We start from the raw sequence: 27,922 nt of genomic DNA, 5'->3' as shown, positions 1-27,922 counted from the left end.
CGTTACTCTCGTACTCCGACTCGGTTGGTCGAGTCTGTTCAGCGCGGGACTTTCATCGAGAGAGCAAAGAGGGCCTCAGGCCCAAGGCACTCGACGGTCGACCGGTGAAGGGAGCGGATCGTTGTCCGACTCGTTGCGCGGCGTGCAAATCGCGGGTAAAATGCCGTCGAGTTGATAGTTTATTCGGTCTATATAATTCCGCGTCAATCGTCAAATTCGAGAATATAATCTAGTGAGCCGACAAGGACGATCAAAGGATCTGGGTGCGTCATGGAGAATCCTGAAGACACAGTGACTGTTTAACAGCGTCGCGATTAATTCGTGCAGTCTAGATTATGCCAAGCATCTGACCGTGGACTGAAGAGTGCATAGATTGTTAAGGGAAGTGTCAAACAACTGGCAGAATCAACTGATGGTGTAAAAAAAAAAAAAAAAAAAAACTAACCGTGGAAGCAGCTTGAAAGGTCAACGTTGAAGCTGCAACAAGCGTCTCTCTAACATCGATTCGACATTTTCGTTCGATCGTTTCGACATCGTTTTTATCGGAGGCGAGGAAAGAAGGATCTCTCTTGTAAAAGTTCTTTCGCGAGTGGTGCGCGAGTGCTCATCAGAAGAGTCTCTATTCTTAGCGGGGTTACGCGGATGTTGTTCGCGTATCGAGTTGGTTCCTAGTTAGCTGAATCGTCAATGTGATCGCGTCGTCCCGTCGATCCCGTGGAGAGAATGATATTGGTGTACGGGATCATCCTGCCCCTTGTGGGAGGCGTCACGTATGCTCTAGGTATATATATATATATGTCTCGTAGATATATAGAGTATGGTTTTGAAAGCGGCGTAAGCCACAATCGCAAAAAAACGACAGGCGGCGGATCAGATTAGTCAGGACTCATATTACAAGAAACGGCCGTACAAGCAAAGTGCATTATTTAGAAATCGACTCTAGGACGTATATTTTTGATGAAGCAACGAATGATTCGATAGTCTCACGTGTTTTACACGACATACAATAAATATGTTTAGATTGTCAATATTTTTCATTATATAAAATATTGTTCATTGGTAATGAAAAGATTAAGGAAAACTTCTTGCAACTTATTAACTTTTAAATAATAAGTATTTTTGTTAATCGAGAATTTTAAATTAATTTTCTATATTAAGTTTGCATCTCGTTAAGATAATCAAATTTTATCTAATTCTCATCGTAATCAAAATTATTATTATTTACAATTTATTACTTCAGACTTCATTGCTTAAATCAGTAAATTATATTTTCCTTTTCTCTCTTTTCAGCGCGAATAAATCAGAAAAATGATTTATTTACGCTGAAAAGAAAAAAAATATTGCATAGATTGCTACACACTTCGAAAGATAGTTACACAATTCAGATATATATCGTAACGTTTCACGCGAGGCGAGTCCTTCCGCGAGAAAAAAAAGGGTGCGCATCTCACAAAGAGACTCTTCCTCGCTGAAAGCCTTCTTCTATCGTTCGCGTTTGATCTCTCGCGAAATGCAAACCGGACGCAAGTACGCGTGTATCCTCCTTACGTCTTTGCGAGTAGCGCCTGTAGCAAGAGACCGCATTCTTTGAGTGCAAACACTATATATCAATAGCAAAACTCTTCGATGTACGGATAAAGAAAAAGAAAGGAACACAAGCTCTTTTCTAAATATTTATTCGAAGATTTTACTGACCGAGAGCAACGCGCAAAAAAAATAAACGCGAAATTGAGAATTGTAAACAGATGTTGGCGTTTAATAGTTTACCGTCCGAGAAGCAACTATCAGTCATCAATAAAACATTTTCGCGAGTCCAAAATTAAAAGAACGACTGTCAACAGAGTCAACCCACTTGTTCTGCTCTCCGTATGAAAACGACCTATCGTAAAGATCGCCGAATATAACTTCGTAATATAATTTCATAATCTTACAGATAGGAAAAGTAGATAGGTTTCCTTTAGCAAAATCGTATTGTACTTTGCGTTGTCCCTGGTGAATAAGGAAAGGAGAGTATATAAGTAGGAATGAACACAAAACAGGTACTGCCCACTCCTTCGGTTCTCGTCCTCGCTGGTTTTCTGGTGTCTCGAGGTCACCCGGTATATAAAGAGCCCTCTCATTGGCTCGTGTGCCATTTCACATTCTCCGAATTCGCGAAATGATTAAAATCGAATTTTTTTTTATACCTCGAGATTCATCGGATACTCTCTCGTGAGCGAAAATACTTGGTCTTTAAATGTCTTTTAATGTCAACAAGTAAAAGTATGGTCGAGTTTATATCCCGTTCTATTTCGTGACGCATGTTTCGTTGCTGTTTAATAGTCGCGTTAATTTCATGCAATAAAAGTCTTTTTTTTTTCGCCGCAACTTCAAATCCGGTAAAACTAAAAACTGTTCTACTCGAATATTTCGCTATGACGATAGGAAAACGTGGTGTGTGATAATAAATGAGTTCACGATCGTAAATCTCGATTAAATTAAATAACCGTGTAAAATTTAATTAAAATATATAATGAATATGTAAACTAGAAAAAAAGTCTACAATTTATTACATCCATGTGCTCGAAGTTATATGTGTACCGTGTACATATAAATTAATACAAAATGTGCATCAGAAATTTAAATTAAAATTCCATTAAAACGAATTTAATTAGATTTGCGTTAAAATAACGTCGATAAATTTAGAATTTCGTTAAAATGAGCACGTTATGTGCATTAATGTACTTCGAATGCATCGAGAAGTTAACAGTTCGGACTGTACGTCGCAGAACACACCGGAAGTGTAGGGGAGACCCACCTGTCCCACCCGAAACACGATCTGGCGACGACCTACTTTATCGAAAACTCTGTAATCTTTTATTTTCTCCGTAAAGAGGTAAAAATGAGATGAAAACTAGATCAGTGGTGCGACAAACGGGATATGTAGAGAGCATGTTTTATATTAAGGTGAGCCACTTTTACATTTCCACGACCACCACTTTGAAATTCTTGAAATGTCAATTTATCTAATGACGTTTGAAATAAATTATGTCGCGCGCGCGCGCGATCTGCTATTGGATTTTGTCCTTCGCGGAAGCTGCATATTTCCTCGTCGATACATACATAATACCGACAATTCCTCTGAGAAAATGCAATCTCTTTGCATAAGAAATTATATGTTTCTGAAAGCATGTCTTGAAGTATTTGAAAGTATATATAGAGTGTTTCGTAATACGTGCATTTGATAGGTACACACGCGTGAAAATAGAAATAATTTTCTTTAACGAAATATATGTTTTCGCACCTCAACAATAAGAGATACGCGAGTACTTATATTCGAACTATAATAAATTAAAGAAAAGAGATTTGCGTTCTTTTGCAAAAATATGCAAAGAGATTTCAAATTCTTATTAAAAAAATAAGAGAAAGTGTGCGACTCGTAATAAAATACTTATTTTAATGAGAAATGAATATTAATATTATCTCACACAAAGTATTCTCAAGTATTGGTAAACTAAATAATAAAATCGTAACGCAGATTCACTTGTAAATTCAGTGTGGTTGCTTGAACTTTCGAGCAGAATCGAGAAGCGTGGGAGGAGATTGGCTGACCAGATTCCCGTATCAAGAACATTCCCGTGCAATCAGAAATAATCGAATGGTAACGACCAATGTAGGCGTGAGTTATCTGTTTGAACCACAACGATTAAATGTAATTATATATAGGTAAATCATATAATTAGAAATAGAATAACGTAGAAAAGTGTTTCTCGACTTAAAAAAATCAGCTCTTATTTGATCAATTTATTCAGAAACGAGTCTCACAAGAGTAATATACGTGAAATTGTGCTCGCGTTTTTGTAGCAACAATATTCTCGATAGAAGACTCCATAGAAATTGGTCCTCGCTCAGGTGACCGCAATATGCGTACGTACACGCATTGAGAAAATCGCTGCTTTGTGAAAGTGCTTACAGCTAATTCAAAATTCCGATGGCGATTCCTTTCTCCGCGGCTTTCTTTTAAACTGTCGTTTAGTTTAGGCGATCACGATTCGAAACTATGATATTATATATATTGATTGATTTCATACTCTCCAATCATTCCAAAATTTTTACGTTTACAGAACAGAACTCTATTCCCGCGGTTATAGACTTTCTATTTTATCCCAACGATATTATTAGATGCAAATCTGATTTACGAATCTCACTCGGTACAAAAAAAATAATACATTTTTAAGTGAAGAATACCATAGACGAAAGGCCTATATACAATACTGCTGATTATGAAAAAGGTGTAGTTTCTATTTTCTAACATGGATATGAAAATATAATTTTCTATAACAATACACTGAGAGAATTTTTTCTTAGAATTTACCCTGAAAATCATGGTATATATAATAATATAAATAATATAATATAATAATATAATAATATACAAATAATATAAATAATAATATCTATCACAATAAAATATAAAATATATTTGATTAATTTTACTATGCAATTTAGTAAAATTAATCAAACATATTTTATATTTTATTGTGATAGATATTATTATGTTATTATTTTTATTGTGATAAATATTAATCAGAGAAATTCTCATAAAATTCTTTCCATATCGCATATCGTCCCACGATTGCCATGATTTTCAGGGTAAATTCTAAAAGAAAATTCTTTCTGTGTACAATACGTGTTACACATCATAACGTGGTTTTTTTTCTACACACGATGGGAAAAAGTATTTTCTCGAAGAAAATATCCAAGTTTCTACGATATTCATGCCAACTTCATTTCCATTCCGCCTTCAACTTGTATCTATCACCTGGTTGATTTTGTAATTCACGCGAGCATTCTCCAACATTCGCGTTTTTCATTTTTACACCGAATCGTAAATACACGCGAGGTGTCGAGCGAGATATAGCCGAGTTCGCACGCTGCCGATCGGATCGCAGGTGGCAGGTCAACGCGATCGCCCTATATAACGTAACGTTCACGCCCGTGACGGGAAATAAAAAAAAATCTCGTCCTCGTGACAGAGAGGGAGAGCACTTTTCTCTCCCCGCCCCGGGAAAGAGGAAGCGGATGAAAGAGCGCGGGAGAGATACGCTGGGACGATTGTAACATTTATCCACTAGATGTTACATCGAATGCGAGAGAGAGAATGCAATAGGCATAATCAAATGCACGCTTCGAGATGCAGACGCCGTGACGAGGTGCGAACGAGGCGTATTTGTACTTATAAATAAGGGAAAACGAAAAAGTTCGATAAAAAGGAGCGTTGAATAATCCTTTGATTAACTCTAAATCTCTAACGTTTCATTAAAATGCAAAAATGTCTCAGAGTGCAAGATTTATGACTATTTTCTCGGAACAAGTAAAAGAATCATAAAATATATTATATTTTGTAAAGACGATTCTACGATTTCATGTTGATCGTATCTTTCGATTCATATATTTCAGAAAGAGAAATTTATTTCCTCTCGTAATTCAATCACGAAATCACAAATTCTACGCGGTTGCGTTAATGAAATTTCTAATTTATATGCTTATTGTTAGTCACAAAGTTTTACGAGAAGATAAAATAAAAATATTTAATTTATGTATATATATATTTTTTTAAAATATTTTGAAGAAATATATTTGAATAAATATAGAAATATATTTATATATATAAATAAAAAAAAACTTCATATTCTCATATTACTTAAGAAAATATTTCCATACTTTTAAAGACTCTCTTTAATCACGCAGCGTTGAAAACGAGATTATATAATAGCATAAATTATATATTACGACATATAATTATAAATTCTGGGAATGCGCCGAGTATAGCTGAATATGTCTCCTGTTTCCGCAAACTTGTTAATTATAAAAAAAACTTGCGTGTACTCGCTTTCACGCCACTTTCGTCGCGATGTATCGTCCTTGGAGGTCATCGAAGCAGCGAGGATGCACCTCGAAAGCGGCTGCTCGGCGCTGTGCATAGTTTTGACGGATCGGGTCGCGGTTGCAGGTACACAGCTGGCTATGACGTGTTTCATAATATTTCACGGCAGGTTGGGCATAGAAAGGTGGTGCAACGAGACGCGCGCGGCCCGATATATCTCGCTCGTTTCGCTCGTACAATGGATTAAGAAACTCCCTCCCGATATATGAAGCAGGCTCTCTTCGAATCTCCCGGCGATAAAACGCGAAAAGGAGGCGAGAGAAAGAAACCGGACATTGCCAAGAAGCACACGATATCACGTCAAAATGACAAAACAGACAGAATTTTACTCTCCATGAATATTTCATTGATAAATATATTTCGGTCAATTTTTCTCAAACGAAAAAAATTTCCGAAAAGGAGGACGTTGATAATTACTTTCTAATCTTCAAATAATAATCTAAAAATACAATAATTATTATTATAATAAATAATTATTGTAATTTTCTAATAATAAGTCATATGAACGAATGTATTCGTCTTCTTTTTTTTTTTTTTTTTTTCGAAAGTATGAGTGATTAAAAAATTGTCGACCGGTTTCTCTCGGCGCGGCAGTAAAGTTCGCTCTCGATAGCGACGCTTTTATGCAAACCAACCGACACGTAATATACCCTGGTTGATTACGTCAATAAAAAATCGCCGGATAGAGCGTTGGGAAAAAAAGTGTCGCGTGTCTGATCCGATCGGAGAGTCTTGTCTTCCATAAACGACTTCCGTTAACTTTGATGCGATCGGATCACTATTGTTCCTAATCCCGAAAACTCTCATTGCCGCAAGACAGGTGATTGGCAACGAAAGAGAGATAATAAAAATTGATATGAATAAAAAAAATAAAATAAAAGTTTATAAGATAAACCGCATTAATTGTAAGTTTGTTCTTTGATCTGCTTTTAAAAATTTGTTGAGCTTATATAAGCATTTAATAAAGAGACAAAAATGATTAAATTCTTTGCTATACGATTTAAATGGAAAAGAATAAATTTCGATTTACAGAATTTATTTCCGCATTTTACTATTGAATTTATTCCTCTCAACTTTCTACACTTTGCTGCACGTTTTTATCGCATAAGCATTGTCTCATTTCAGAGATGCAGAAAGTGTAACAAAGTGGAGCATAAAAGTAAGCTCATTACCTCGTTATATTCGCTGAACGCTAAACGACGCTAATCACTAATTTATTACAAGCGTTGTTTCTATCTATAGTCACAAAAACTTGAATTATATCCGGGGGAAGACAAGGGCTCGGACTTGGACAGCCACTCGCGGGTCGACCGTAAAATATTAAGGTGTTCGTTAGATAATCCACTTAACGCGGGAGAAGTTGTAATTAATGTGTGGCTTTATTAAAGCCTTCTTCCGGTATCAGCATATATACACCCGGTGAATCGACCTCTCCCTCTCTTGCAATAGATCACGGGCACGCCTACTTTCTAACTTCCTCGACAATCGTTCTACGATAGTGCATACGCGTATGCAACGTTACAGATCCGCGGTGCACAGGTCGATCATTATACCCACGTTCTTACTCAACGAGCGTGTATTACAAAAGTTCGTCTCTCTCGCAGGTCGAGCGCTCGATCTCCTAAATCATTAATCGAATAAAATTTTGACGTAAGAGATATATATATCAGCAATAAAATTGCATTTTGCAGTTTAATGCTGACATGAGAAATGATCAAATATTACTTCCGTATTAAGAGAATTTCATTACTTATTGCACACAAAAATTTATATAAATAAGTATATAAATTGTATAAATATTATAAATTATATAAATATATATATAAATATATATTATAATATACATATAATATACATATTATTAATATATATTATATATTAAATTATAAGCAAACTCACTATAATTATAAAGAATAATATACAGCAAGCGATTTATTTCACTCTTATTTATTAGATTATAAAATTACTAATTCACTCTATACACATGCAAATTGAATTGAATATTTTATTGCTCTGTCGTTTCAAAATTCTACAGATTTCGATTTCCTTCGGAAGGTATTATATTTCAGATTCATTTTTTTTCGTCACGCGCCATAAAAATGTTTTTATAATGGTTGATCTATAGGAGATCGTTATCTCCGAATGTGTGAATTAGAGCTGAAAATTGTGAATTACGATTCAGAGTTCAAAATTCCTTCACGTATTCGTATGTAAACGTAACACGTCCGAATGAGGATCACGTAACGGAATAATTTCGGATGTCGATGTAAGAATAAAATAGAGAGGCAACGCGATGTATGCTTCGAATCTTTAACGACCAGAATAATAAATAATGTTTGCCAAACGGATCATGTTACGCAATATAAAATGGAATTTTCCGCAAATTCAAGAAGAAATCATAATAGATTATTTATTAGTGACGATTATTTATAGCGGACTTAATACATCGTCTAAATAGAATTTTCAACCATGCATTGTGTTCGATAAATCCGCAATCAATATTTAGATCGCTTCCGCGATCTTTAATTAAAGGATTGTGCGCTGGAAAATTAAAATTCAGCGGCTTATTCATGTTTCCAATATACCGTTCGCGAATGACAGACAGTCGATGTATCGATAGTATACGAGGATAATATGCGAGGAACTGTACCGTGACACAGGCGCTCCGACAGCGGTTAATCCCGATTCGAAGTGACACCGTGGATACGTGTACCGTTATTTCGGCTTCGAGGTTTTGTAACCGAGTGACCCAGACTCGTGCCGAAGACTCGCTCGCATCGTCAGCGCATCGTTATTACGCGGAAACCCTCGACTGGGTTTTTATACCCAGTAGATTTTCTTGCCGCCATCGCATTGACGATTCCACGCGAAACTGGTTTCTAATTACCGTCACCGGTACTTTAACAATAGTCGCGATTCGATATTCAACGCTAAATGTGGCTATGTCCTTTCAAGTTATCATATCCTATTCTAATTGGACAATCACTATTTTGTAATCAGAATTTTGAGAATTTTTGAAAATATATTTCTTACAAAAATTTCGTGTATAACGTTATAATATGAATATATTATTTTTTTGCATACTATTTTCAGTTATCAGAGTTTTAAGACATTTAAAAATTATGTACGTGATATTATTTTTATATTTACTTTCCTAAAAAAATATTTCCCTTAATGAAGATATGCTGTACACAGTTGAAAAATTTGTGTTTTCTTGTTAGAAACGGTCCCTGTTAAAATTTTTGTGTTAAATATTTAACACATTCATGTGTTAAATTAACATATTGCTGTTGTGTTAATTGAACTCAAATGTTAAATTATTAAAATAACTGAAAAAAAGTGTAAAAATAACACAATGTGTATTTACTTTTAATTTTACACAATAAATATGTTCGATATTATTAGATATTAGTGACAAGATTTATCTGTTAAAATTTACAGAAAAAAATGTTAATTTTACTTTATAATATAAGTGGGGATGATAAAATGTAAAATTAACAATTTTTTTAAGTTAATTTTCACATTAAAACTATGTTAATTTAACACAAAATTTATTTCAAGTTTACTTGAAGTTTGCATTTATTTTATGTTAAAATATTAACACAATATTCGTGTCATCATTTAACATATCCGTATTATGTTAAATTAATACAAAAATTTCTGTGGACCGTTTGGGACATGTGATATTTGTTAAATTTAACACAAATTTTTCAACTGTGTATTAACGATGTAAAATATTATATTTAAAAAAAATAATGCTTGGAAGGTCTTTAAAAATTCAATATGTCTTAAGAGTATGGCTAAACAAGTTTTAAAACCGTTACTTCATGTGAATATCTGAATGTCATGTGAATATCTATGAATATATCATGTGAATATCTATGAATATAATGTGAATATAATATTTCATGTTCAATGTCAATGTGAAGTGATACTGCATTAATTTCATTAGAAAAAAAATGTACTGTGGGAAAACAAGTCCTTAAAACAGCCTGTTTCAAATATAATTAATCGAAAGCCTAGTCTGCCAATTCATATGGAAATTCTATGAAATGTGTAAAGGACGGATATATTGAGAGATAATTGTTTCACTTGAATTGAAATATAGTATATAAATCATTAGACTTAGGTATATGAGCGCTAATCGCATATGTGAAAAAAAATACAACTTCACGTATATACTCGACCACGGTCGATCGCGACGCGATATAATGGGGAAAGTAATTAAAATCCAAGAAAAAAAGCGGAGAAAAGAAAGAAATTCCATTGTTGAGATTGCCTGAAGTGGAACAAGCGCCAAGTCACCCGCCAAGTGAAAATAATTCATCATCTGGGAATCGGAAAGAAAAAACTTTGTAGGACAATTGGCAAACGCGATGAGGCGCGCAATCATGCATAAAAATTTGATGACATTTTAACGAAATGACAGATATGACTATAAAAATCAATTATTATCTTTTTCTTTATTTTAGGATTGTGTCTCGTTAAAAATAATTTCCAAATTACTTGAATATTCTAAAAATTATTTAATAAAATTATTTATTTTTAATTGTTTTGTAATTATTTTTTTTTTTCAAATTATTTAATAAAAAAAAACATTTCGTTGATGTACTCGCACTTTGAATATTTATATTGTCTACTTCTTTTTTAAATCAATCGATGTGATTGCTGAGAGATGTGTATTAGTCGTCGAGGCGGAATTTCGGCTATTAATTAAACCGTTCGCACGCATGCACAGGAACGCAAGAATTATGTTCCGCTTCGTGAGAAATGCGATTCTCTCTCGAGAGCGCGTCTCGGATCGGAACATAATAACCGGAGGCTTTCACTCCGAAGATGTCAGCCTCGCACAGAGTTAAAATTAACGAAACGCCTTCGGAGCCTCTGCACATCGGAGAAAGATGTCTTCTCTTTCTTTTCTTTAAACTTTACATTCCTGATTATGCGGTCTGCGAAAGTGTGCGAGAATATAATCTCTCTCTCTCATGATTATATTAATAATATATCTTAAGACATATCTTGTATATTTAAGAAGCAGAAAGAAATTTAACGCGTTATTACTAGCTTTAACATTTATTTCTGTGATATTAAAATCATAAAAACAAAGTCCAAAACAAGTGACAATTATTAAATCACAAACTATAAAAATTATTATAGTTTTAAATTTATATACTTATTTTAGAAATAAAATGCTGTAATTCATAATTTTTGCAAATTTCTTCTGCGCGAAAACGATTTTTTCAAATAGATCTTGTATTTTAAATAGTAACGTGACAAAAAAATAATTATTATATAGCTCTTCTTTTATGAATGATTCATTATCTTTTAATATAATTTCTTCATTGTTTATAGTAATCATTAATTATATACATATATAATTCATTGAAAAATAATTATCATGAGAGAATCATAAGATCAAGTCCATCGTTTTGATATAATTATATACTAATTTGAAGAATTTATTAATTAGTCAGAATATCAATTATAGAAGAATCATGATGCCGACCCATTTTAAAAATCTAAGACGATTTGCCGCGATTGGCCTTGAAAAAACACGACAGGAAATTATTCCGCTAGTCGCGCGACCTCGCACGTGTAATCGACGAGATTGTATCGCCTCTTTTCTCCTTCTCTTTTAAGAATTGTGCTCATAATGTCTAGATAATAAGCAAGAATCGCTTCTCTCAACTCTCAGAGATAATAAAATGATAATAAAATGAGAAATATATTTTAGAAACAAATTCATAATTCGATTTTATAACAAAATTATTTATGACTAACAATTGTTTTAATAAAATATAATTCTACTTTATAATTTCTACTTTTATAAACAGAACAGATAAGAAATACTGTTAAGATTGCGTTATGTGATTTCAAGCTGAAAATTTAAAAGCCAATTTACGATTTTGCAGAGTCACAAGATATCTTTGATCGATTATTTTTCTATATATTAAGAAATCTTTCAGCTTTTTATGTTTTATGCATAAACACTATCTTTAATTGTGATTAAAATATTTAGTGACAAAAAATTTCAATATTGCGCGAATATAAAAATTACAATCAAGAAGCAAGCGTAACATGATCCATCATATTAAGATAAAAAAACCGACACAAGTTTTAAAAATGTAATTTGAAAGAGTGATTATACACTATGTGACCGCCACACCGCAAAGGGTTAAAACTTGGGTTAAAAGAAATCAAATGTATGTGAGAATGCTGGAGCGAGAGAAGCTGAAAGAAAATAACGCAAGAGAAGGGAAGATTGAGAAAGGCACTTTCGCGTTTAAGCGTGCTCAGAAAAATGCGCGGAAAATGCATCATCGATGGCGAGGAGAATTTTCCCATGAAAAACACGACGTGAATTTCACGTCGCGCGATCTTCCTCGCGCAATATTCGAGACATAAATTACTAGCCTTTGGCGCATTTCTATCGCGATCCAATAGACTTTCCCCGCGAGAAAAAAGTTGGCCTCATGCGAGCGCACATCAGCGAGTCTCTCTTCGGGAATGCTTTATTATCTCGCCTAATTAATATTAACATGTTGACTGCCAAGCCGTATTTTTAATGCTTTGTCCAAAAATCATAAATATCATATGTGTTAATACTATGACTTTCGTGTATTACTAGTGGTATACACAGATAATGTATTTTATTATACAAATTATTTAATAACTATTATGTGAATTACGATGCGTGTATCTGATGTGGCAGCCAACCTGTTAATATACACAGTGTTCCGGAAATAACGCGCTTTCTCTTTGTACCGTAGATGTTTATACACATTAAATTAAAAAAGATGTTTATTAAAACAAAGAAAATATAATTAGACGAAATAACACATATATATATATCGTCGTCGTGCTTTTCTGACGCGCGAATGCAACTCTAATGCAAGTCGTGGAAGCTATAGAACTCATATAATGGAATTCGCGTGGGATTCTGTCCAAGGTTCTTACAACGTCCGTTTGATTTACCTACTCGCGAAGTAATGCCCGAACGAAAAGTCACAGCTCTTAAACGCCTTATACCAACAAATTGGCGATTTGAACAAAAGAACAAATTACTCTAAACAGTTATGAGAAAAAAAAGGTCTTTGAAAAAGTTCTATTACTTAATTCTATTATAGAAGTGAGACTAGAGAATTAAATCGCTTAGGATCTTGTTTTTAAATCAGTGATTTAAATGATAGCATCGGCAACTGTTACGATCTCAGATGCATTTCTTTAAAGATTTACATAAAGATCAACGAATTTTTGCAATTATCTAAATTGTCTCTTTCGAGCATGACTAGTCGATAATCTTATTCACATTAAATCGATCTACGTTAATTATACAAAAATTAATTAAGAATATATAAATTATTTTAAAATTGGAGACTTCCTTAATTATATTAAAAAGATTTCAATTATTTTCATTATAAACATAAAAAAAATATTCAAATATTTCTTTTCGTCCAAATTAATTAGAAATATAAATTATTTTAAAATTAGAGACCTCGCTATATTAAAATATTTCAATATTTGTTTAATTATCTGTACCATTAATTAAAGAAATACCATTTCCAGAAATTATCTAAAAATTATAGATATTGAAATTTTAAACGTAATTGTCGAGATATAATTCGCTTGCAATGAGAATCTAACGCTTTTGTAAGCCTGGGAAATCGCATAAATAGTTTCGCGCAAATTACGAACATAATAGACGATTACGCGATTACAATTCGATATTTTTATCGACGAGATGCCATCATTCGCGCGCGCGGTTTACCTTCAAACAACTAAACGCTCGTAATTTTGCAATTGATTATAGGACTAAAGTGCGGCCATCCGGCTGTGCCGATGAACGCCAAAGTATCGTTGTCTGACGAATCCTTAACGGTCGGCACCATTGCGAAGTACACCTGCGATACTGGCTATGAGCTGTTTGGGTAAGTGCATATTTCCATACTACAATACATTGCAATAATACTTATACATATATATGAACTTGGCACCCTACTTTCATGAAACTAAATTTTCAATAGAAAAAATAATAGTATTTCGTATTTATTTGTAGTTATAATAATATCGTAAATAATATTGCATTTTGCAAAAATAATCCGACTTTAAGAAAACTCACTGATTGATCTTGTTTCAGAATTGTTTATAAATGTTTGTAATTGCATCGTTTAAAAGTGTAGTATATTAATAAAAATTTTATCAGCTTTATCAATTTCAAAAATATCTCAAGTCTACTTTTACTGTATTTTTCAGACTTATTTGCAGTTGTTTAAAATAATTTTTATTTCGTTTGTAGTTCAATTAAAATAATTTTAAAAAATTATAATATATTTGCAAAATTGACTAAAAACCTAACTTTGTCGATTTTAAAATAATTCCAATCTCCTCGCGTTATATTTTTTAAAATTAAAATAAAAAATATATAAAAAGTAATTTTTTTGGTTCGCTGTCTGAAAACAAATCTGGCAATTAGGGGGCCGATTCGCAGTAAATATTTTCTTTAGTCAGTTTCTCCTCAGGTAAAGATAGATGTTAGTCAATTAATTGGCTGTGGAGAATCTGACAATGTGTAAAGAAATTAATATTTTATTATGGTTATCGGATTCTTACGAAAAGCGAGAAATATATTAAAAATATAGTATTATAAGCACACTTTATAAAACGTGTACTAGTGGCCAAAGGTATAGTTGACAACAATTACTTTCAATTATTTCTACAACTGGCATCTCGTCGCGGTTTATTCATGATAATGACGCAATGGGGCTACGCCTATCGCGCGATATCCATGAATAATATTGCTTTCCCGGAAAGAATCTCGATCGACAGGCGTGCCATTCTCCTTGCAGCAGCGAATTATAAAGACGAAATTGTAAAGACAAGATTAACTAAGTAAGATGAACTTTTTTAGAATGCACTTCAGTCATGAAACCTCGGATAGTATGTGTATCTTGCAATGGTACCGTTAATTATAATGTATATGTTAATTAACGCTTTATTTCTTAAATATTACATCTCAATAAGTATCGCGTCAAGCTGAACGTCGTCGTCAGATTCTAAAGTTTGCTGTTAATTTTCAGATTGCGTTAAAGTAATACTTTTCTTTTAATTTTAATCGCGGTTTTTGTAAGCATGCTCATTGTTAATGGTATAAGTTTATATATTTCGTCATAGCGAATATCTAAATTTAATTAATATCGCAATGATATAGTTTATATATACAAATATACATATAATAATTTCGCAATACATATAACAAAATTGCAATAAATCGCAGTTTATCTGATTCAAATGAAGTAAGCTATATAACGATAGCTTATACTTCAGTTGAATCAGATAAACTGCGATTACAGTGAATTTTTTGCAATATTATGCATTTTTAATTGGAATCAAAGTTTGATTTTCATTGATAATTATCATACTTTCTATATAAATTATATTTTTAAATTACATAATGAATCTGAAGAATATAAAATTATCGAATTTCGCTTCTTTTAAAAGAATAAAAGAAAAGATAAAAAGCAGATGAAAAAGAGAAAACACTTGAGGTGTCAATAACTGTACACCTTTATCATACAAGATTGGCAAAACATAGTTGGCAAAAAAATCAACTTTTTGTCGCGAAACTAACGCGAGAGAAAATTAATTTCCTGTCGGTATCGGTATAGGGGCACGCGACCGGAAATTGGCGATCGTGTTACGCGCGATCAGGTATATATTTTCTTCTAGACGCGCAACGAGCGGAATGCACGCTTCTCATTGAGAATAGTGATTGTCGATAATGCGGTACACCACTGACTTTCTCTGTTTTCAAACAGTTAGTTTGTGTGTGTGGGATTTTATTTAAAAAAAGTTTTTTTTTGCTTCAAAGAATTTTTTTAAGACTTGTATTAAACTCATTAGAGCTTTACTTAAATTTAATTGTCAGGAATAAATTAAATTAAACATTTCTTAGAGTTTTTAATCACATTACATGTGATCACGTGTAACGCTAATGTATATGCTTTGCAAATAATTATGTCGAACGTAATTACACGCATGAGCATGTAATTATAACGCTATCGAAATTTTTTGTAATAAAAAAATCGCGTAAGCGTATATTAATTCTTAAAAAATCTACTGCGAAATTTAAAACTTTTTCATAATTATTTTAATATAAATGAAAGTTTTTTTTATCTCGAGTCCCTTGAAAGATTAAAAAATACAAGTACTTTATCACACACTATCTTTCTGGCAGTGCATAATTACACCGGTTGTACGCAGAAAATTATAGGTAAGATTTTTTGCTCCAACGATCCGGCAAAAGATTTTTCATGCATAACACGCGTAACGAAATCAATATACCTGTTATCACTTGCGTAACGTCGCGAGAAAGTGACGTCCTATGTTTCCGATAATACATATTCGATATCTGCTCCAACTTATTCTGATGACTGTTACTTTTTTTTCAGAACCAGCAGTTTGACATGCAACGCCCGAGGAAAATGGCAGGGCGATTTACCGTTTTGCGGTGAGTATTCATTCTCTCGCGGTTTTTTCCCTCAAATATATTAATAACGATATATTGTATTGTACAAACTATGACGTTCCGCCAATATTATATCGTGCGGCAATTACCGCTATATAAGTACATTTCGATAAGGTTGATTAATTCTTAATGCCCGTAATTTGCAATATGCTTAATTATTCTAATTACGCATCCTAATAATTCGTCCGGTGCATTCGCGTTCGTTTTCCGTCAGTCTCGGCTATAACAATCGACTTTCTCCATCGCACGAAATAATGAAGTTTGTTTTCGTGATGTGACTGGAAAGACATGAACGCGACAGGGATCGTCGAACGAGAGTCGCATTTTCGTCGGAGAGACCATCAAACTGCCAGTCTTAAAATTTCAATCAAGCCACTTTCCCTCGCTTTATACAGGGTGTTCCAAAATTATCATCAATTCTTTCAATTATGGGATAGAAAATAAGCAGCATGATAATAATAATAATTTTCGTGCAACATATAATTAAAAATTAAAGAATTTCAGCAATTTAACTTCAATTTTCACTTTGCCAAGATTTTATAACTAGAAGCTGTATGTGTAAAAAAAGTAGTTAATTATAAAAATCATTAAATAATTTTGCGAGTCATATTATCGTGAAACTAAAACTGTAAACCAATTACTCGAGAGATTTCTAAATGAAAAAAAAAGATGACATTTATGGGTCATCCTCTTGAAAGTGCTCTCGTTCAATGCATGAAATTTCTATTTCATTCTTATTACAAATCTCGCCGCGTTATTTTATACGAATAATATCCGATCCTCGACAATCTATTTTTTTTTATTGAACTATTACGCGATTAGCGTTAAAAAAAAGTTTTCTTTCCACGACTTTCCCCATAGCACGCAAAAAGTCCGACTACAAGAAAATATAATTGTCATTGTTTGATGGTAGCGGAACGATCCGCACCATTTCCATGAAATAACGGCAACACGACGTCGTGAATTATCCCGAGAATCATGTCTAGAGATACAAAACATGCATCGAAAAATATACACATCGATACACAACGCGGAACCGTAACGATAAGTCGATGGCAGCTGTTGTCAGTGTTTGAAAATTATTTATCATTATCACTGAGAGATGACTATCATCTCTCAGGGATAATAATAAATAATTATCAAACACATACTGCTGTTAATGAGCGTTTTGCTATTTAATCACTATTTCCGACGATTAACGACTGCGAGTAAAGCGCGACTAAACGCAAAAATTATTGCGATCGCACGAAACAATAAATTGATTAAATAAAATAGAAATCAGCTAAAAATTGATTTTGAATTTTGATTCGTATGATTTTATTAAAGAGGAATTATAATGAGAAAAGTGTAGTATAGGAAATAAATAATAAATAATAATGCGACAGGTACAAATGTGAGTTTCCGCAAACCGGCAAATCAATCGACGACCGTAAGGGGCGGAAACGCAAATCACGGTAATGACGGTGACTTCAGTACGGAACACGACGGGAAAAGATGCACGGAAACTCAAAGCGAGCCCAGTCCCTGGTGGAGGGTCGACCTTCTCAAGCCGTATTCCGTCAAGGTTGTCCGGGTGACGACGCGAGGCTGTTGTGGTAAACATCCGCATAATCGTTTCATATTCAGGACTTAAAAGGATCTTGACACATCATGACTTTCGCAATGTCAATTATTCTACAAACTCTCGTCTTAAATTATGAATATCTTAATGAATATCTTGAAACGAACCCATAATTTAAGCAAATTATTTTATTATATTAAACATTTCTTATTCAAAAAAGACATAAATTTGCTTAATTTTACAGTAAAATAGGAAAATAGATGCTTTAATATATAAAATAATTTTTTTTATCTCTCCAAAGCTATCTTAAGCAATCCCCGCACGATTGTAAGTTCATTTTAAGACCTGACTATAAATACGACTAGCCGGAAGAATGACTTATCGATTGTTCGGTAGGTCATCAACCTCTTCAGGATATTGAGATAAGAGTGGGTAACAGCAGCGCTGAATTGCAACGCAATCCTCTGTGCGCCTGGTTTCCCGGTACTATTGGTAAGTGTTTCAAGATATAGTTATAGACAGTTAATAGAAAAACATTCAGAACATATTCTCACTTTTTGTTATTGTATTTCTTTTTAATATACTGTAAAAAAGACTTATAATTATTCTGTATATATCAAATACTGTAATGTATTTTTTATTTAATTTGTACTGTAAAATGTTCTTCTCTGTTGTTTACATCAAATGTTGTAAAAATATTTAAAAAAGATGTCCATTAAGTATCTTAAAAATTTATTTATCTTAAATTATTTCACTATACATATTTGAAGTTCTGAACGTTTCCTAAAAAATTAAAACGAATTAATTAAGACCGAATCAAATTCGCAGAGGAGGGTATCACGAAGACCTTCATTTGTGCCAGAGCTCTAGTGGGCCAATACGTTTTTCTACAACTTGTTGGTGTCGAGGGTAGTTTAAGCCTATGCGAGGTGGAAGTTTTCGCCACGGACGGTGAGTTTAAAGCTGCCACAAAAAGCTTGAATTTTTGCCTTTTAATAAATAGCACGCGGGCGCGAATATTTTGTTAAATAAATAAATAAATAATGAAGAGAGAAAAATAAATAATAAAGCTAAGAAAAAAAATAATCAAAAAAAGTAGGCGCAATAAATCTTTTCTAATGTATACGATTGGAAGCGTACATTTCAAATCAATTAAAATAATCACACGTTCAAAAGAGAAAAATACCTGCTGAAAAATAATTTATAAATATTTGCAGAATTTTCGATAGACAGGTGTGCACATGCCGGTACACCCGCTGACGCCGATTTGACTGCCTTCAATTCCACGTGTTATGAATTTATAGTAAAAAAGGGTGGCTCTTTCCAAGAGGCGAGAAACTATTGCAAGAATCGCGGAGGTGATCTCGTTCACGGTTTCCAGGTTGTTATTATTTATTTGTATATTTAAAACTTTTTTTTGTAAAAATATTATATTAATCTTGTATGAGAGATATATCGAATAATTTTTAAATACGATTTATATAGCAGCAATCTAATATATATGTATATATATTTATAGAATAATTTATAAATTATAGTTAAAATTTTATTATAAATAAAATTGATGAAGATATTTTAATACAAAAAATATTTTTAATATTTAATTTTTTTTAATTTAATAATTTATAATTTATATTAATATATTATATATTAGAGAGATTGCTGCTATATAAATCGTATTTAAAACTTAGTATTGTTTATTTATATTAAAATTAAAAGAATAAATCATTGAAAAAATGTTCTTATACACGGAAGCGCATTTAATGAAAGATATTCGTAATATTCACAGGGCGTATCGTCTATATTTATCCTGAATAATCTAGAAAGGCGAAAGGATAAATTGAAGACCCAGTTGGTCTGGATCGGAGCCCAGAAGGAACCGCAGATCACGGCTCGAACGTGGCGATGGGTTGACGGTAAGTTGGCAAAGTTTCGACGAGTTATTTCCATTATTAACTATCACCCGTGAGAATCGGGCCGAGAGGGCGGAATTGGGTAACCCGAGGTGAGATTCGGTAATCCGATTGTCGATTCATTGTCCGGCGATTATCCAGCAATTACAGGACGATTACGCGACATCGTGTTATTTCGGAAGGGCGATTTTGCAAATTCGCATTCCGGCTTTGCTTCGAAAGGACGACGATCTCGTTCCGTAATGATGAGTCAATCGAGTATCGTATAATCAACAGAACAAATTGTATCGCAAGGTAGAATCGTTACGGGCTTGCAGCCGAAGCATCGTCTGACGATAAATAGAACGTGAAAGTTTACCGTGTCGAAATCGAACAGGAAGTTACATCTTCTAAGGTGCAGTTCATGCATCAATTAATAAAGTCTTCTATATACTTATAAAGTCATCCCTCATTAGCATAATGAAATATAATCATATTAATTAAATAAATTATAATAATATTAATTAAATAAATTAGTCAGATAAATAATAAAGTTGCTTGATCTATAAAAATATAAATAATTTTATTGCAAAAATGTCACCTTATGCTGAATTTTAACTTCCTTGTAAATTATCATTAAAGTAAAAGAAGGGGATAAAAGATAGTGTATCTCGGATTAGAATATTAACACAGAGTGATCATTATTACAGGCGAGATTGTGCAGAAGCCATCCTGGGGCAAAGACCAGCCGAATAATTACAACGGCGAACAAAATTGTGTCGTGCTGGACGGAGGTCGCGGCTGGCTCTGGAATGACGTCGGTTGCAACCTCGATTATCTACACTGGATCTGCCAGAGTAGTGAGTGTGGACAACATTTTGTTTATGTGAAACAGAGAAAAGTCCGGTTCTCACGAAAAAAATTTTCGCCTGCCGTTATTGAAAAAGAAAAACGAAGCCTGCGCAAAAATATTTCATAAAAATACCACGTTTCGTAGAAAGATATATGTATTTATTCGTGTTTTTTTCTTTTATAGGACCGCCGATCTGCGGCAGTCCCGAAAAATCAGAGAATACCACGATCGTGGGATCTAAGAGGACGATAGGCTCTACGATAGATTACATTTGCCCGGACGGTTATATGTTGGTTGGATCGAAGTCTAGAATATGCGGACCGAGCGGTTTTTGGAGCGGCGACGTGCCCACATGTAAATGTGAGTGTGAGACTTCAAAGGCGCGCCTGGTCAATGATCTTCTTACATTATAGTATAACGTCATGCGATAAATATGAGCGCTCCTTATTCTGTGCCTTTTAACTTTAAATTCTCTCCCCTCCTCACGCATCGATCACTCTTATCACCACAGACTAAGAATTATAAACATAGTCACATAATTGACAATTAAATATAATTAATATAATTTAATCTTAGATCCATTTAGTGTGATATCAAGATTGGATTGAATTATCAAGAAAATCATCCCATTATATTATTTGTCGACTTAATTATAATGATTTTTTTATTTCCAAACAACATAAGATTTCAAAAAATGTTGAAAGAACCTACGTGAAGTTAGCCTCCTCTAAAGGGAGTTAATTACTAGAGAATTATTAAAAAAGAAATTAAAGGCTAGTGTTGAAGTTAGTCTTTCTAGTTAGAATTTCTTTTTTGAATGATTATTTTATTTGATATATGCAAATAAAAATTGAAAAATATATTAATGTGCAATAAAATGACGTATTAAATTTTTTTTAAGTTTAAAAAGGCTAATTCTCTTTAGTAGGTTTAAAGAATGTTTCGGAAAGAAACGTCTCTTGTATTACATTATCCATATGAGAATCGCACAATTATATTTAATGCTAAACATACGGCGTAAATGTGTGAGCCACATTCGTCACGAATGACCTCCGTCATCTTTTAAATATTTTCAGTTGTCGACTGCGGCGTTCTACCAGATTTGGAGAACGGCGCTGTCACGTTACTCAAGGACAGAACCACGCATGGTGCTCTCGCGGAGTACACGTGTAAAGAAAATTACACACTAGTGGGTGACACGAAACGAAGATGCGGAGACGGTGGTATCTGGAGCGGACACCAGCCCCAATGTCTGTGTAAGTAGAGTAGGTTTTTCGCATTTAGCTATTTATTCCAGATTTTTTGTACAAGTTTAAGAAAAAAATATTTGCGAATTAGATATTTAGCCATTGCAAAATTGCATTTAAGTGCGTAAAAAATTAAATATCCTGTATGCACACACAGAGAAATATTTTAAAATTAAATATTAATAAATTTTGGAAAATAATGTACACATTTTCGTAAATAAGTCTTATCATAAATAAGATCAAGTGCTAATAAACCAATATCAAATTCTTGTCATTTGTTTTCTGCATACAGTGTGTGAATACTGTATCTAATTATTTATAATTGTAAAATCCCATGTATTACTGCTAATTAGAAAATAATTTCATGTTAGCGTTTAAATAAAGAGTCGCGTTTCAGTATACTTTCCACCTTGTCATTCCGTCTGCGATTACACGGCTAATTACTTTTACAGTCGACTGGTGTCCCGAGCCACCGGAAGTGAACGGCGGCGTCGTGACAACTACCGGAAAAAGAGTGGGCTCCACTGCCACTTACTCCTGCCAAAATGGATTTATTTTGTTCGGTGATAATGTAAGCTTTCGTCTTTCTTTTTTTTTTTTTTAATTAGTTGTTCTGCTAAAAATTATGATTTATGAAATTCTTTCCTATACATTAAATTAATTATTTAATGTGTACTTATTTAATGTGTATTTATATAATTTAATACATATAAATACATATATTTAAAAACGAGATAAGATATTTCATATGTCCGATCTGATAATTAAGGTTCTCACATGCAATATCGGAGGCGAATGGGCCGGCAAAACGCCACAGTGCCGATTTGTCGATTGCGGGGCTCCGGCTCAGATTGAGTTCGGAAGAGTCGTCCTAACTAACGGCACGACTACGGTGGGCAGTTTGATCGTCTACACGTGTCAAGAAGATTACTGGTTGGTGGGCGAAGGAAAGCAAGAATGTACCAAAGAGGGCAAGTGGAGCCACGATACGCCATCGTGCGAGTGTAAGAATTAGTTCTCTCGAAAAGACCAAACTTTTATTTATTAAAGGTTTCACGCAACAATTAACTTTAATAGAGAAGGAGAAATTTTTTTTACGCGAAGAATTCAAAGGAATAAAAAAATATTTACTATCTTTTTTTATTGAAAATATTTTTGTATTCTGTATATATACTTATAAATATGTTTTTTTTTATACAGTAATTACGTGCGAGGAGCCGGAAGTACCCACGGGAAGTTACGTGGTGGGCTATGATCTCAATGTTCATAGTGTTATCGAATATCACTGCGACGTGGGTTATTTACTTCACGGCGAGGCCAGGCATTCGTGCGGCAAAGATGGAGAATGGACGGGAGAGGTCCCGAGTTGCGAGTGTGAGTCAATCTCTCTCGTACCTCTTTCTCATCGAAACCACTCGAGTGACATAATCGCGTTACATTATGAAAGGAATATGATTTAGAATCAAGGTCGTCTTTGCCGTTAAAGGCTTTCGTCCTAAATGAGCTCCTAAATGAGATCCTAAATGAGAGCAGCTTATTAGCATTCAAGAAAATGTTTAGAAAAACCATATCTCAAGCATGATCGAGTTTTTTAAAATTTGTATTTAATATTTTATGTAGATTATATAACTTTTTTGGAATTCTATATAGAATTAAAATTTTTTATAAGAATAGAACGTGTCTTTTCTCCACATATGTATATTTTTTTTAATTATACTCTATTTGCTCCTAAGATTATATACTGATTAGAATAATTATTGTACTGCAGATATCGATTGCGGCAAGGTTCTTCCGGTTTTGAATGGCGCTGTGGATTACGCGAACGGAACGACTCATCTCGGCAGTGAAATTACATACAGCTGCACGAGGAATTACAGATTGAATGGAGTTTCGAGAAGATATTGCCTGGACAACGGTCAATGGAGTGACGCTACTCCGAAGTGCGAAGGTATGAACGCATCAGAAAGTATCATTAAAGTAAGATTAAGTAAAATTAAAAGAGTTGCGCGATATTATGACTGAGAGAAGCTATTTATATCTTCCTCTGTATAAAACACGTTCATAAAAGACGCACATTTATCTCTCGACTTTCCCGATACATTGTAAAAATTTGTCCGCGAGTTTTATGAAAATTCAATATTTCGATGCGCCCAGATTTCATGAAATTTTTATGTTTCTCATCTCAGAGATTCGTTGTACGGAGCCTGTACTAGCGGAACATGGAATTCTTTCGGTGACCGGAAACGATCGAATGTACGGAAGGACGCTGATTCGCACAGGAACCGCGGAAAATTCGAACACGGGCGCGACTTCGTATAAGATCGGGGCCTTGGCAAAGTATAGGTGCGAGAGAGGATACAAGGTGGTCGGAGAACCTCTGTCTACTTGCGAGGAGAATGGAAAGTGGAGCGGCGAAGTACCGCAATGCGTCTGTAAGTACATATCTAGACACTCTAACTCATCGGAAATTGCATCCTATCGGATCAATCAATTATATATACACATGTTAGTTTATGTAGGATGAATAACGGTTATCGACCATTCAAAGGATCCTCTCCTTTAATAACCAATAAATCGTTTTTTGTTAAAAAATAATATTGGATAGTGTGTAAAATATTATTCACGATTTTTTGACATTTTAAAACTATGAATAAATTAAAATATCAGATGTGACATTTATTATACAAGCATTCTTCTGCCAGATGTTGACTGTGGCAAACCCGAACACATTCAACACGGACATTACACGTTGACATCGAATGCAACGTACTATGGAGCAGCTGCACTTTACGAATGCGACGGTAATTTCGAGTTAGATGGCTTTGCCAGAAGATTGTGCCTTGAAAACGGTACCTGGAGCAGCGATACTCCTGTCTGTCGAGGTAATCTCGAAGATATTTAATTCTTTGAAAGCCTTAATAGAGCCGAATTGTCATTATCAATGTTCCATAAAAAGTTAGATAAAAGATTTTTAGTTCAATTTTGTTTTACTTCAAAACGCATTAATTATGTTAGGCAAAATTAAAATGGCAGCCGAATTAGAGATTAAATTGCAGCGAAATTAACTAGTCTATATATTTACAGAAATTCGATGTAGAGATCCTGAGAAAACCGGTGTATTATCGACGCAAGTATCAACTCATAGTGTAGGTGGAGTAGCGCATTATAGCTGCCCACGTGGATTTTACATGGAAGGAAATGAAACTAGGATTTGTTTACAAAATGGATCTTGGAGCGGCACAACGCCTGCTTGTTTCTGTAAGGAATCTGTCCATCAGTAATATTATTTTTTATTTTTAGCGTAATAAAATATCTCTCTAAGGACCTGCGCACAATAGAGAAAATATTAGGAATAAATATTAAATATTAGGATTTAAGAATTATTTTAAAATATAATAAAATCGAAAAGACTCTAATATAAAAATACAAATTCGGGTATAAAGGACTATTAGTAAGGCTAATAAGCTAATAACAATCCTTTATATTCGAATTTGTATTTGTATTATTTTAAAACAATTTCTATTTCTATTATTTAATATTTATTCCTAATATTTTCTCTATTGTGCGCAGGCCCTAATTTAACTTTGAGAAAGTTTACTATTTTCAACGATATTGCCATATATTTTTGTATAATAAACGTAATAATATTTTAATACTTTTCTAAAATTTTCTTTTTTATTGTACGTATAAGGAGTTAATATTCTGCAAAAATATTTTCAAGGATACTTATTGAAATTTTCATATTGATCTATAATAAGTAGTCTTCTTGAACGAATTAAAAGAGCTTAAGATTCATTCGCGATATTTTTTCAGCGGTAGATTGCAAGCATCCGGGATCGATAGAGAACGGTCGAGTGATAATAGTGAATGGATCAACGACTTATGGAGGGGCCGCGGAGTATCATTGTTTACCACAGTATGAAAGAATTGGCATATTTCTGAGAAAGTGTTTGGACACAGGATTTTGGAGCGGCGAGGAACCAAAATGCGAATGTAAAATAATCTTTTGAAAAATATCTAATATATATTTTATATTTAATAATATTATATTTAATAATACCTAATATATTTAAAATATTTGAAATATCTTAAATAATTAAGATGTATATACATATATATATTATATATATATATAGTTTTTTCAAAATATTAAAAAAATTATTTCATCAAGTACCAAGAGCCTCTCGAAATAAATCGCAAACTGTTATCTTAATGTCTCGAAAAATTAAAATTTGTAAAATTGACAAATACTTAATATAAAAAAATTATTCGTATTGCAGTGGCTGCGAACGAAGTGGCAGAGCCTCAAAGTGTTGGCACAAGCGTAGGCATAGGAGCTGGCGTAATTATATTTATATTAATTATTCTCGGACTAGTCTACCTTAGGCTGTAAGTATCGTTCTTCGAAGTAAATCTGTTTCCTCGAAAAAAAAATAATTTAAAAATATATTAACGCACCGATATATTCATACAGGCGAAAAGCTACGCCGGTGAAAAATACCGAGAATGTTCAAGCGGCGGAAAGGAAGGAGGATCAAAATGCCGCTGTTATGTCTTACGCAACGTTAAACGACGGCACGCCTAACACTATGTATGAAAATGTCCCCGAAGATGGTCTCTATGATAATCCATATAGTTTAAGTGGCAGCGCGTATAGGTAAGTTGCGAATGTTTAAGGAATTTGCAATAGAGCGGTGAATAATGTAAATGTAAGATGTAAATATCCTATAATATCAATTAGAGTTAGAGTAATTGGAATTTTATGAATAACAATTCTATTAAATTAACTGCTAGCATAAAATTATGCGAATCGAATAAAAAATTAATTATTTATAAATATCCGTTCTAAAATGTGTGGAAAAATAGATTATAGTAATGTACCACGAAAATAGATTTAAAACTTATTTTAATTTCATTTTAATTTAAATTATAAAATTTTTAAAAATTAAATTTTGAGATAAATAGAACCGATATTATTTTAATTGATAAATTGATGTGTTTGCAACAGGTACAACGGCCAGCCGAGAAGAACATATGGCAGATCTGGACACTACGAGGCTGAACCGATTCCAAACAGAAACGGAATAACTATCAACGGCGTATCTGTGCGATAGTTGATCGAAATTCCATCAGCTCTCTTCGTTTCATCGAGAATCGCGCGCGATTCTCGCGAGACGATACTTTGTGTACAGAAAATACCGAAGAGTTTGTTGTCGTTATTTATATATTATCGCCCATCGAGGGTACAACACTTCATGTAAATAATTTTCGCGAGAGAATGTATAAAAGGACGAGCGTAAAAAGGTTTTAAAGGGGATTGTATGCTGGCGACGTTCGTTCTTTCGAGGAGATTTATTCTCCGAGGATCAACTATGTGTGGGTACGATTCTGTATATACGGTGTATTGATCATTTAGATTCATTATTATACGTAGCCTTTAAGTGATACGTTGTAGTATAAGTTTACGATCGTACGTAAATAAAGAAACCAGTGCTCTTGTTGTACTTGACACATCGTTATATTATTTCGCTCTAATTTTTCAGAATTGCAAAGTCAAGATAAATTTTTTGTTATTGACATATCAATTTAAAACATTGATTGATAATAAATTTTTAATATTTATGTATTATGCATTCCAATAACAGGTTTCATTTATTCTGACAGATATATATTTGAAATATAAAATAATTACCGGCATGATAAAATAATATAATTAAAAAAAAAAACAGAAATAATTGAAATTTTATAGACTACTGAAAAACAACATATACATATATATAGTAAAAGTTTACATATATAAAGTATTTATTGTTAAACATTTTTTAGGTAAGTATAAGATGATTTGTATCTACATAATCTGGCAAATAATAATGTATTATTTTAGTTAATAATAACTTCAGTATTCATTGTTTTGACAA

At 33.2% G+C, this 27,922-nt stretch overlaps 2 protein-coding genes across 2 annotated transcripts in view; one reads left to right on the top strand and one right to left on the bottom strand.

Annotated features, from left to right (window-relative positions):
- Nucb1 (Nucleobindin 1) overlaps nucleotides 1-27,922 on the bottom strand; it is a 68,468-nt gene that overhangs the window by 34,620 nt on the left and 5,926 nt on the right. The window lies entirely within an intron of this gene.
- Fw (CUB and Sushi multiple domains furrowed) lies at nucleotides 77-27,515 on the top strand. The gene is made up of 22 exons (XM_083033879.1): nucleotides 77-781; nucleotides 13,737-13,854; nucleotides 16,375-16,433; nucleotides 17,837-18,046; nucleotides 18,409-18,504; nucleotides 18,841-18,963; nucleotides 19,230-19,393; nucleotides 19,802-19,928; nucleotides 20,615-20,764; nucleotides 20,941-21,117; nucleotides 21,834-22,013; nucleotides 22,457-22,575; nucleotides 22,774-23,008; nucleotides 23,205-23,378; nucleotides 23,773-23,952; nucleotides 24,191-24,436; nucleotides 24,707-24,886; nucleotides 25,089-25,262; nucleotides 25,818-25,997; nucleotides 26,285-26,393; nucleotides 26,479-26,661; nucleotides 27,013-27,515. The coding sequence occupies exons 1-22, from the start codon at nucleotides 724-726 to the stop codon at nucleotides 27,116-27,118; spliced, it is 3,348 nt and encodes a 1,115-aa protein (XP_082890005.1). The 5' UTR covers nucleotides 77-723; the 3' UTR covers nucleotides 27,119-27,515.

The sequence above is a fragment of the Prenolepis imparis genome, unplaced genomic scaffold (assembly GCF_030444845.1).
Source record: "Prenolepis imparis isolate NDT839.2.m4 unplaced genomic scaffold, iyPreImpa1.0 SCAF_3, whole genome shotgun sequence".
NCBI lineage: Eukaryota > Metazoa > Arthropoda > Insecta > Hymenoptera > Formicidae > Prenolepis > Prenolepis imparis.
This window is presented reverse-complemented; position numbering and strand designations above follow the sequence as displayed.